We start from the raw sequence: 12,791 nt of genomic DNA on the forward strand, positions 1-12,791 counted from the left end.
AGGCAATGTTATTCATTTGATGTCAAAACACAAGCTGAACAAATAGAAGAAATAAACATCAAGCTACAAGACAATGGTTGAATACAGTACAACTGAACTTGAGAAAGGCAAACACACTTGAAAAGGAGAATAGTCAGCCCTGTGCAGGGTGTGTGCGTGTGTGTGTGTGTGTGTGCGTGTGCGTGCGTGCGTGCGTGTATGTGTGTGTGTGTGTGTACATGTGTATGTGTGTATGTATGTGTGTGTTTGTGTGTACGTGTGTGTGTACATGTGTATGTGTGTGTTTGTGTGTACGTGTGTGTGTATGTGTGTGTGTGTACGTGTGTGTGTGTGTGTGTGTGTGTTTTCTCTCCTACTTGACAGATTTGCTTTTAGCCAGGAGTACAACCAGTACAAACAACCACTGAAGTTATCTGCTGTCACCCCAACCCATCTTCCTTCACAGGGAACTTTCAGGGTGTTTGAGGTGAGGCCGCACTGGGGTTCCTTCTGGGGTAAAGTTCCTCTCAAGCAGAACAAACTTTCTAGCATAGTAACACCTACTACCTGGGTAACAAAAGCTAAACAGCTGGGGAGGGACTAGCCATGGGAAAGGGAAGGCAAAGTGGGGCAGCCCTGTGCCAGCGCCCTTCAAGGGCCTACTGGGCTCTTTGCAGCACCACCTTCCTCATGTCCTGCTGGGACTGTAGATGGAGTGCAAGGGGTACCAAGGAGCCAGGCTGTCTACCACAGAACCCTGCTGTGGGATCTTTAACAGACACGCCCTTTAGCCGGTTTCCTCAGCTGTCAAAGGGCGTTGATAGCTCTCTCTCGTGGGGGCTGTCTTGAGGATTTAGATGAAGAGTGCTGCCACAGGGTGTTTGGCTGTTGCTATTTTTCTCATTTGAAGGCTGAGCGGCTGAGTGGCTGAGTGGTTAAGAAACTTACCAATTAATAGTTATGGAAGTCAGGCTTTGAGCATGGGTCTATTTGATCCTATCGCCTGGTCTGGGCTTTGCAGCTTGCAGTGACTTGGCTCTGAAAAAACCTGTGACTTCTCTATGAAATTCACATTCCCTATCGGGTGGACCTCTTCTGTGGTTCTTCTCTCTCTCTTCTGTCTTCTACTTGCGCGTGCGTGCGTGCGTGCGTGCGTGCGTGTGTGTGTGTGTGTGTGTGTGTGTGTTGTGTGTGTTGTGTGTGTTGTGTGTTGTGTTTTGCTTTTTAAAAATTTATCTAAAGCCCTTTTCTCCCTTCTCTCTTCCTATGAGGGGTAACATTGCTCTTTCAGCAAAAACAACAAGATGAGATGAGAAAAGCTTTCATAAAGCATTCTGAAATGCTTTCAGTTCTTCAGGGCATGAAAGTGTGACACAGGAACTGAGCCTGGGCCTTTGTATCTGAGAGTTCATGTCCCAAGAATTAAAAAGTACAGGCAACTGACACTAACCACTGGGAAGTGCAAGGGAAAGTGCAGACACTGCCATGTACATGGTCTCACTGAGCCCTCTTCTGATATAGAAGACTCACATGATGACATCTGCTGTCGACAAAAGACTCAGAGCTGACACCTGGCAAAACTGAGAGCTGTGGCCAGCTCTTGCTATCTCCAAAGAGCCTGCTTTCCCCCTTGCAGTTTGCTATAGTGAACAAAGATCTATACTGAACATTCCACAGATTACATCGTCCAGGCATTGACCATGTAATTAGGATTGGGTGTGTTCAGTATCAAATCAGTTGGCTTGTTCACAGCAATAACACCTTCAACTAATTACATATTGGCAACAGATTTAAAGGTATTGCTCACTAGATTGCTTGTTAAAGATCCAGCACCTAACAGATTATTACAGACTGGGAATCAAATTCTGCACTGACACTCCCTCTACAAACTCCGGAACAAATGTAAGTGAAGTTTTAGTGGTGCTCTCCAGCACAGGACTCAGACTGCCTTCCCTGGATCACCAGTGGCCCCTCCTCAGACCCTCATCATTCTCTTGCAAATGTACTGCATTGGGTCTGATCCCCAAGAGACAAACAAGGAATTTCTTAATAGCATATGCTTTTCTGCTACTGCCCCCATCTCTGTCTTTCACAGAACCTTTTGGAAAGAGTTGAACATTGTGGCTGCCTTCATTCCCGCACTCCACTTGCACTCTCCATCCACGTTATGTGACATCCCTTCCTCCATGCACACTGATCGCACAGCTACAGGCTGTCCCAGTCACCAGGTCTAGTGGATACTTCTCCGCTCTTATTTCGACGCACTTCTTACATCCCAAGTCAAGAAGTTGTTTCTATTCTATTTTTCCGATGCAAGGATTTTTCTGGAGACATGATTATGTGTGAGAAAGTGGTGAGGGAACCAAGATTTCGAGTTCTCTCCTGCTGCTTAATCCACTCAACAATGAAGGGATTAGAGTAATGATGGGAAAAGTGGGTTGTGGGTTATACAGGGAGTGCAACTTTCAGAAAGCTCAAACAAGGTACTCTAGGTGTTGTTTAGAGACACATGGATGAGAAATACACAGCCCGGGACAGTGCAACCAGTGGGAGGACATGACAGGAAAAGAACATGTTGGTAATGTGACAGAATTTAAGACAAGTGTTGAATCTGGAAGTGCTAATGTTATCCTACTTGTGATGAGATCACGGATGAGAACGGGGAAGAGAAAGATAGCGCAAGAGACCAACAAAAAGCCAAGACCATGAGATTTCTGAGAACTCAAGCACATTACACATTTCAAGAGGGCAATCACTCCTTTCCTCACTGCAAGACCTTGAAGACTCTAAATCCCAGACAAAGTACCTTACGTCAGACTGCTGTTAACCAAATCTATAGAATGGATGGCTTGAACAACACACATCTGTTTTTATGGCTCTAGAGGCTGGGAAGTGAAAATCAAGGTGCTGTTAGATCTGAGCCTAGTGAGAGCCTGCTTGGTGTGGCTGCCTTCTTGCTGAATCCTCATGTAGGAAGTGGGCGAGTAGGAGACAGAGCCGTTTTCCTCTCCTTTTGATGACTTCATACTCATAATCCAGTTACTGGCAAAAGTCTCACCTCCTAATTCTATCATATCATGGATCAGAGCGTCATTATATGAATTTTATGGGAACACAAACTTTAGTTTTTAGCAGTGAAGAAATGTAAAAAGGCTCCCAGATTCCTCTTTGGGGTTATGCTTAACCTTGGCGTTGCCTCCCCCAGGAATTTTGCTATATCCTTTCAAGATAAATTGCAATTGCTGGAGTCTGAAGTTCCGACTGGTTGTCATTATGTCCAAGCACAAGCTGTAGCACCTGATGCAAACACATTCCTTGTAGACCATGCTTTCTATTACAACAGAAAGCACTTTCCAGTACTGGGGTGGCCATCGTGTGTCAAATAACTGAGCACAGGCATTTATTTCCTTAGAGACAGGGACAACCTTAGGGAAGACTGAAGAAGAGGCAAAGGCCTGGACTCCCGCTAGATCAAAAATGACTTCCCCCAATGAAATGTTTGTATGCGAATCCTTTTAGTAGTATACGAAGACCTTCATTCTCATTTTCTCCAGCCTTAGGCAAAGAGATAGAAGCATGATAATCTCTGAGCTTATTCTAGGGGTTGACAACTATGGCTTGTGAGCCAATTCCAGTCTGATTCTCATTTTTGTAAAGTTGTAAACAATAATAGTTGCTTGGCATTTTTAAATGGTTATAACATCAGAAATATCAATTTACATGGAAATTATGTAAAATTCAAATGTTGGTACTCATATATGGAGTTTTTTTCAAACCCAGTCATATCTGTGGTCAATGCCAATGGCTGCTTAGCTACTTCAAGAACAACTTTTAATAATTGCAGAGACTACATGGTCTACAAAGCTACAAGTATTTACTTCTTGGATCTGCAGATAAACCGATTGCTAACTCCCAAGCTTCACTGTGATGAAAGGCTTGTTTTCTAAGATGTCAGAATAACTCTGGTATTTAATTGTCACATCTACCCTAATGGTGATAATAGTTTAGTATAACATATGAATGAATGAATGAATTTCCTGGCTTCTCAATGTGAGGAAGGGTGGCTGTAATGGGCTGCTGAATCTCTCTTTCTTGGGCATCTTTCACTCATCTGTGCTGTCAGAACGACATGAGGCACTCCTTTGCCACTCTGATCTGAAGATAAGCATGCCATGCCTCCATAATTGATTCCCCAAATTCACTGAGGCGAGTAGCACTCAAACCTGGAAACAGAGAGTCACATACATAAAAGGAGGCCTATTCATCTTAGTGGAGCCTTCTGCTAGGTGTTGTGAGTGTTGAGTGTGCACAGGTCTGCATACTTTTGAGCTCAAATTTATGAGTGTTCTCTTACTAGAAAGAAAATACGGCTTCAAGTCCCCAGAGTCAACACTGCTTTTGATGGATGCTGAATTAGAAACTGTTTCTCAGAAAGCGACATGGTTTCCTTCCTCCTCCCCTTCCTTAGTGGTCATTTCTCTGAAGACCAGGACAGGAGTCAAATTTAACACCGAAGGAAGGGGCCCACGTGCAGTGAAGAGAGTCTTCACTCAGTTGGAACGACACAAATAGCCACACCTGGGCCACCAGGGGCCACCATGCTCCTCCCAGGTTTTAGAAGTTTAGCCTACAGAAAAAGAACCCTCTCACAAATCATTCACAGTTTCAGGGAGTAAAGCGAGTTATGTATGACTAGACACTTAGAAGGGTTAAAAGCAGGAAGTGTTAAAAAAATTTTCACACGTTTAGGTTTACGTCAGTTGATGTTTCAAAAAGAAACGGATGACAGAAAAGAGTGGTAAGGGGTGTCAACCACAGAGCTTAAAGTAAGAGCAGCGAGTACCCACAGAAAGATCAAACGCAGAGAAGCAAGATGCAGACATGGAAAGGAAGCCTCCAGGCCGAGGTAAAGCACGCCTCAGTTCTCTGAGTGTCTGCCCTGCTCTGAACACACATAAGCCTCACAGTGACTGGTGGCTTATTTATAGCATATTAGAGTCACTAGCTTGCCTGGAGAAGTCTGAATTTATCAGGCAAGTGCTAAAAAAAAATGAATAAATAAATCCTTTTCAATACATCGAAGTAAGCCATTAATCTGTGTATAAATGACAAGGATTCATAAGCCTTGAATTTCTGTAGTTTATAGCTCGGACCCCTGTGATGTAATAATGTAGCTTACAGATGTCTAGACCCATATATTCTTTTGGATTTGAATATCAAATATGACCCATTTGAAAAATCTTATCTGCATTGTCCAAACAAAATCAAGTCCACGATTTGAAATATTACTTCACACTGAGGGAGTGGCGCTTGCCTTTAATCGCAGCACTCAGGAGGCAGAGGCAGATGGATCTCTGAGTTTGAGGCCAGCCTGGTCAACAGAGTGAGTTCCAGGACAGCCAGGACCACATGGGGAAACTGTGTCTTGAAACGAACGAACAAACAAACAAACATTACTCCAACTACATTAAAGAGTGCAAAGAAAAATCTCTGGACTACAGAGGGGCATGTGGGTCACTAATGTAATCTTTAGTCAGAAAACCAGGTATTTAATCATCACTCACTAGATAAATCCATTTTAAATATTTTCTTTACATGGAGAAATGCAATTACCAAAAGACATGAAGATTATTATCCAAACTCTATATTGGGTGTAATAGTCTCATAGTAGGTATCAGGCCTCTCTGGGGCCTTGGATGCCACCAGCTCATCACTGACAAGTCATCAATTACCAAAAGACTATTAAGAAATTGGTTGTGGTGGCACATACCTTTAATCCTAACACTCAGAGGGAGTGGGGTGGTCTCTGAGTTCGAGGTCAGCCTGGTCTACATATTGAGTTCCAGGCTAGACAGAACTACAGAGTGAGACCCTGTCTTCAAACAAACAAAACCAACAAAACTCTCAACTATTAGGAACTCAGAGTGCAGCTAAATCACAAGGCTGCTTCCCATATACACATACTCCCACCTTCGTAAATAATCATAGATGTTCACATCAGTATTATAAAAACTCCAGCTGGGCATGGCAGTGCACATTTTTAATCCTAGCACTTGGGAAGCAGAAGGCAGATTTCTGTGAGTTCAAGGCCACCCAGGTCTATACAGTGAGTTCCAAGCCATCCAGTAAGAATTTGTCTCACAAAACTCTAGATAGTAGTAGGCAATTGATTACATTCCTGTAATTTTTTCTTTGATTTAAATTTACATGAAGTATCATAACAGTGCCTCAGACCTGATTAGGCCCCCAAACTTTAGCACAACTGACTTCATGATGGAAGTACCATTCAGGCTGTAAAACTCTGCATGTAGACAGCACCACTGGCCACAACTAAAACAAAGACCTAATCCATCAAAGCCCATATAGTTCTGGGAAAGTATCAAAATGTTTTGACCTTGCTTTTTAGCTTCTGTAGTTCTGCTTCTGGCTAACTGTTCATGTTAACTATGTCAACCCAGAACATGGTTTTTGTGCTTAAAAGCTCACCCTGAGAAAGGCTCAGGGCTTCACTGGGATCCTGAACTCCCAGTGTAGTCACTGACTGGCTAATAGAGTTTCTCATGGCTTAAACCTGTGTCCAAGCATTCTCTGGTGAATGAATACCCCACAAGAGTATGAAAAGTTCTATACTATGCCGCTACTGAGTGCTTAAAGAAACAAAACAAAACAGGATTCTTGTGTATTCAAGCGTTGTTACTATTGGGAAGGAAGTGTTTTCCAGACACAGCAGAGCAGGTGCCCATTTGAATTCACAGTGGTTGAGACAATGAGCACAAGACAAGCCAAAGTTCCAGCATGGAGAGGGGAGGCAAGCATGGAGTCCGCCTCCTGCTGAGGAGTTCTTGCCAATTGATAACTGCTCGGAGAGGAGAGTCAGGTTTCTCTAAAGGTGTGTGTTGACCACCCTCCAGTGAAGGCCACACATCCTAGAGTATATGGGCAGCATGAATCGAGCTTCATGGGTTTTTAAAACAAACAAACAAACAAACAAACAGGAAAAAAAAGACAAAATTGTGTGGGTTAGTTATGAATCTGGAAGGAGTTGGGGGAGGGAGTGAATATGATCAAAATATATTACACAAAACTCTTAAGGAACTAATAAAAATGAGAACAATTTTTTAATATGACAGAAAGATTATATAAGAATTTCTGTTTCAATAAATGTTTGCTCATGTTTCAATGAAATTGACTTCTCAATAATGATCAAAAGGAAAAGCCCATTAATTAGATAAGACTTGAACTGGTTATGCTGCTCCTAGTCCTGGCACAAGGGGGCTCCTTTAAGCAGGATAACATCATAGGCTTGAAGAAGTGCAGTGCAGCATTTGAAGAAAGAGGATTGTTGGACATTCCTTTTATTTTGGGATACTATCTTCAGAAATTCTTTCAAACTTTTAGTATGGCTTATAGTTTTTAAATAATTGTTTATAATTTTCAAAGAACCAAAGAGATAAAATACATCAAAGAAATGAGCTCGATTACTGGCTACAGCTTTGGGGAATAACAGGCACTGAGACAGAGGAATAAGAACACATTTAATTGGACACTAACAAAGCCATGGTTTGACTGATGGAGAACGGGCAGGACCGGCCACATGCTCAAATTCTTAGCACCATAAATGTACCTTCCTGGGCAGTTTCTGTAGCTCATGCCCTGGAAGAGTCAACTCCAAGTGAGACTTTGCCTCTTCCCACACCCTTTTTCTGCTTCCTCCACCTTGTTTTTGGCTGGATGCCTACCTTCCTCAGGTGTTCGTGTTGTCAGTGACTTACTCCAGTCGCTCCAGCTTCCTTTAGAGAGATGTAGCTTGGAGGAAATCTGAAATTCATAGTCTGTAAACGGTGTCAGATCTTGTAGGCTGTGTCTTCCTTTGGTATTTGTAGTGTTAACCTTGAATCAGATGAAATTTGTTTCACTGAGAGACAATGCTTGTGCATTTTTAGAGAGTGGATTGTGTATTGTGCCAGTCCAGTGTGGGCAGAGGGTATGCAACGGCCAAGGCAAGGAGATAAGGCTCCTCACAAAACAGTAAGCATCGAGACCTGAGAGATGGCTCGGTGATTAAGAGCACTGGCTGCTCTTGCGGGAGGGGAGGGGGGAGACGGGACCTGGTTTCCATTCCCAGGATTCGCATGAAAGCTCACAACCATCTATATAACTCCAGTTCCTGGAGATCCAATCAGATGCCCTCTTCTGGCCTCTGTAGGCACCAAACAAGCATGTGGTACACAGAAATAAATTATGCTCAACAACCATAGGCATTAAAAAAAATCTGAAAATAGTAAGCATTTTCATACTCTTTTGATTGCTTTGAAGTGCATCATAGGTTACTTCAGCTGTTTAGGTGTTAATGTGCTAAGGGCGAGACTGATGTCACTCCTTTCCTCAATCTCCTCCTTCCACTCTACCCTCCACAGGCTCTAGTGACAAATACATGCTCTTACTCATTAAGGCAATCTTGTAGGACAGAATGGAACAGCAGGACAGACAAGGCCACTAAAGTGCCCATTAGTAGTAAAGGGACGTAAAGAGGAGACAGCTCGGCGGTGCAGCGTGTCCTCAGCAAGTACAAAGCTCATATACAGAAAGGATAATACAAAGAATTTTTAGAAGATTGACTTATGTATGTGCGCGTGTGCCTTAGTGTTTGGATGTGCACCATGTGTGTACAGGAGGTCCGAGGAGGCCAGTCAGAAGAGGGCATCAGATCCCTTGGAACTGACATTACATGCAGTTGTAAGCTGGGAACCAAAGCCAGGTCCTCTGCTGCTGAGGTATTTCCCCAGCCTGATACAGAGAATTTCAACTTGAAAGGACAATCTAGATGAGATGACCTTTTAATTCTCTGGATCTACCATTCAATGAGAATGAACAATTGTAAGGTTATTGAATATGAGATGTTAATCTAATATAGTAGTTTCTCTTAAAAAAAAATCTCTAGAGATTAAGAGCCTGTCTGTTGGGTGCTGGGGAGATGTCTCACTGGTTAAGAGCATTGGCTATTCTTGCAGATGACCAGGGTCCAATTCCCAGTACCACATGGTGGCTCACAACTGTCTGTAACTCCAGTCTCATGGGATCCTCCCTCTTCTGGCTTCCATGGGCAACAGGCACACATAGTACACAGCGTGGACAAGCCTAGAACTCTATCCTTTCTCTCAGCCTTCAGAGTACTGGGATTATAGGTATGTGCCATCACACTAGTCCAAAATCTATCAGTTTTTAAATCCACATGGAGAATTTCTACACCATGGACATAAAACTGGTTTCAGGAAAAAAATGTTAGTCCTGTTCTCTCTCTCTCTCTCTCTCTCTCTCTCTCTCTCTCTCTCTCTCTCTCTCTCTCTCTCTCTCTCTCTCTTTGTTTTTTTTTGAGACAGGGTTTCTCTGTGTAATAGTCCTAGCTATCCTGGAACTCACTTTGTAGGCCAGGCTGGCCTTGAACTCACTGAGATCCACCTGCCTCTGCCTCCTAATGCTGGGATTGAAGGCATGCACCACCACCGCCTGGCTTAGTCATGTTCTCTTGAGTCTCAACTATATGTGGAGCCAGTTCTTTAGTATTATCATAAGCCACTGTACTTCACAAAAATTCTTGAAGGAATCATAATCCTACTTTTTTTTTATTATAAAAAAATGGTAGTGCCAGGTTGGGAAAACGGCTCAGTGGGTAAAGTTATGCTGATCAAATGTGAGGGCCTGAGTCAAATTTCCAGGACATGTGTAAATCCAGGCACAGGCACAGGCACAGGCACAGGCACAGGCACTTGTAATACGAGACTCCATCAGTGAGGTAGTTCAGGAGACCGGAGAGTGCTACAAGCTCATGGGCCACTCACCTGTTGTATGCATCTGAGAACCAGAAACACACCCTGTCTCAAATGAGGTGTAATTGAAAGGTGGGGACTGACACTCAAGGTCATTCTCTGACCTCCACGTGACACATATGCACTCCCAACACCCCCCCTCGCAACACACACACACACACACACACACACACACACACACACACACACACATAGTGTAGTGCGTAATATATCAAACTGCAATCCTTTCCTTGGGAATATCTAGTTCCATATAAGCCTTTGAGTACATATTCTAATATTTCTTTCCAATATGTTGTTAATGTTAAAAAAGAAAAATGAAAAAGGGGATAGAAGAATAAGGAGAAACAAATTATTTATTAAAAATAGGTTTATAAAAGCCCTTGGCTTAAAACAGTCAGAACAAGGGCCTGCGAGATCACTCAACAGGTAAAGGTGCTTGCTGGGTATGCCTCATGACCTGAGTTCCACACCCAGGACCCACAGTGGGAGGAGAGGATGGACTCCCAAAAGTTGACCTCTGACCTCCACATATACACTGCGGCACACATGTACCTGCACACACTCACACCAACAACAGTAAAATAAAATGTAAGGGTTGGGAAGTAGCACAGTGGCAGAACACCTGTCTGATACAGGCAAGGCCTTGGGTTCAATTCCCAGCACGCCTAAAACCAACCAACCAATCAACCGACCAATCCTGCTGTTTAAAGAAAAGACTTTAAGGATGTCATGAGATTGCTCAGTGGGTAAAGGGGCTTGCTGACAAGTCTGACATCTTGATTTTGATCCCCAAGAGCTCTATGGTGGAGCCAACTCCCATCAGCTGTCCTCTGGCCTCTACGTGCTTCCCACTCCTTGTTCCATGACCCTCCTTCTCTCTCTCTCTCTCTCTCTCTCTCTCTCACACACATACACACACATATACATACACCACCACATAAATAAGTAAATAAACAAACATGAACAATGAAAATAAAATTCAGGATCAGGGATCAAGATATTTTGTGTGTGTGTGTGTGTGTGTGTGTGTGTGTGTGTGTGTGTGTGTGTACTTGTTCATAAGTGTGCATGTATGTGTGGGGCACATACGTGTCTTTGCATGTGTATGTACACATGAGACCCGAGGTCATTGTTAAGTGTCTTCCTCAACTGCTTCTCCACCGTATTTCTTTCTTTCTTTCTTTTCTCCTGTGAGGAAAGTTTCTCACTGACTGACTGGGATAGCTGACCAGTGCCCTCCAGAGGTCCCATCTCTATCTGTCAGTGCTAGGATCACGTGCACATGCTGCCACGCTCCACTTTTTAGTAAGGGTTCCGAGGATCCAAAGTCAGGTCCTCATGCTTGCTCAGCAAGCTCTTTACTCACGGACCCATCTCCCCTACCCTAATCTTTCTTTCTTTCTTTCTTTCTTTTTTTTTTAATTTGTTTCAAGACAGGGTTTCTCTGTGTAGCCTGGCTGTCTTGGAACTCACTATATAGACCAGGCTGGCCTTGAACTCACAGAGATCCCCCTGCCTCTGCCTCCCAAGTGCTGGGATTAAAGGCATGTGCCACCACTGCTTGGCTCATACTCTCTCTTTTCCTCTCTCCCTCCCTCCCTCCCTCCCTTCCTTCCTTTCTTTCTTTCTTAGAATTTATCAAAATTTAATGATTTATTTTTATTTTATATACAGTGGTATTTTGCCTGCATGTATGTCTGTGCAAGGGTGTCAGATCCTCCGGACCTGGAGTTACAGACAGTTGTGAGCTGCCATATGGTTGCTTGGGAATTGAACCAAGGTCCTTTGGAAGAGCAGCCAATGCCCTCAACCACTGAGCCATCTCTCCAGCCCCTCCAATGTTTCTAAATAAACAGAGAGATGGCTCAGTGATGAAGAGCACATGCTGCCTTTGCAGAGGACCAAGTTTTGGTTTCTAGCACCCATATGGTGTCTCAGAACAACCTGCAACTCCAGCCTCAGGGGATCTGATGCTCTCTTCAGGTCTCTGGGGGCACAAGTGCACATATATGCAAGGGAAACACTTGTACACACAAAATTTTTTAAAAAGCACACAGAAGTATGAAAAACTTTCTGATGGATTTCCAATATGTGTTTCCATGCTAAACGCTCTTAAACTCCCTGCTTTGTTGACATGACAAGTCTGTGCAGCAATGTCGAGGCCCTTACTGATTCTCTCCCTTTGCTCTGAACACTTACCATATTCCAGGACCTGCTGTTCCGAGGCCGGTATCTGAGTCGATTGCGCACCACCTGCTGCTCATCTTTCCACTGCAGGATACATCTGCTCCCAGAAGCATTTAGAAAATTGATTCTGACGTCCCATGGAGGAAGAGGCCTCACTGGTAACCGAGACAAACCAAACTGTTCAAGTCAGCCTTTATGATCGGCAATTGCTTTAAGTACTGACATGAGCTATTTAAAAATGTTGGTTTCACTTCTCAGCCATTGAGATAATTGCCCTTAACCCAACCTCATCTTTACCAAGTAGTGGATGTGTTGACCCCACTTCCTGGATTTAAAGAAAACCAGTATGCCAAGGACTGCAATGGCAGGGGTGGCGAGTTGTGACCACTTCAGGAAAAAAAATGTTAGGAAAATTCAAAACAAAGCAAAAATACAGGAAAACCAGAAAGGCACAGGGAAAGATGGTGGTGTAAACACAAACAGTTTTTCAAGAGACAAAAGGTGGATGAGGAGAATGGTGGAGAGCAAATAGGTATGCAAATAGCAAGGAGATACCATAGGTAGGGAGAGAGACACACGGTGTGAGTAGGAACTATAGGCAGGACAGACACGCAGGTCCATCTGGATCGTTGCCAGTTGGGATGCTTGAGCTTGGCCTCTAATTTAGCTAGGCCAGTTTTAGTGTTCACACATGTGCTGGGACTGGTGCGTTACAGTTTCCAGGGACCAGCACTAGAGGCTAGCATTCTCAGAGCAGATACATCTGTATATTGGAACATTGTATGCACAGTGTGCACA

General features: G+C 43.6%; 1 protein-coding gene across 1 annotated transcript in view; it reads right to left on the reverse strand.

Annotated features, from left to right (window-relative positions):
- Il12rb2 (interleukin 12 receptor subunit beta 2) overlaps positions 1 to 12,791 on the reverse strand; it is an 86,636-nt gene that overhangs the window by 52,598 nt on the left and 21,247 nt on the right. The window contains 2 exon segments of the mRNA XM_037203798.1: positions 7,719 to 7,869; positions 12,006 to 12,148. Coding sequence (XP_037059693.1) covers positions 7,719 to 7,869; positions 12,006 to 12,148 — 294 coding nt within the window.

Source organism: Peromyscus leucopus, chromosome 3 (genome assembly GCF_004664715.2).
Source record: "Peromyscus leucopus breed LL Stock chromosome 3, UCI_PerLeu_2.1, whole genome shotgun sequence".
Taxonomy (NCBI): domain Eukaryota; kingdom Metazoa; phylum Chordata; class Mammalia; order Rodentia; family Cricetidae; genus Peromyscus; species Peromyscus leucopus.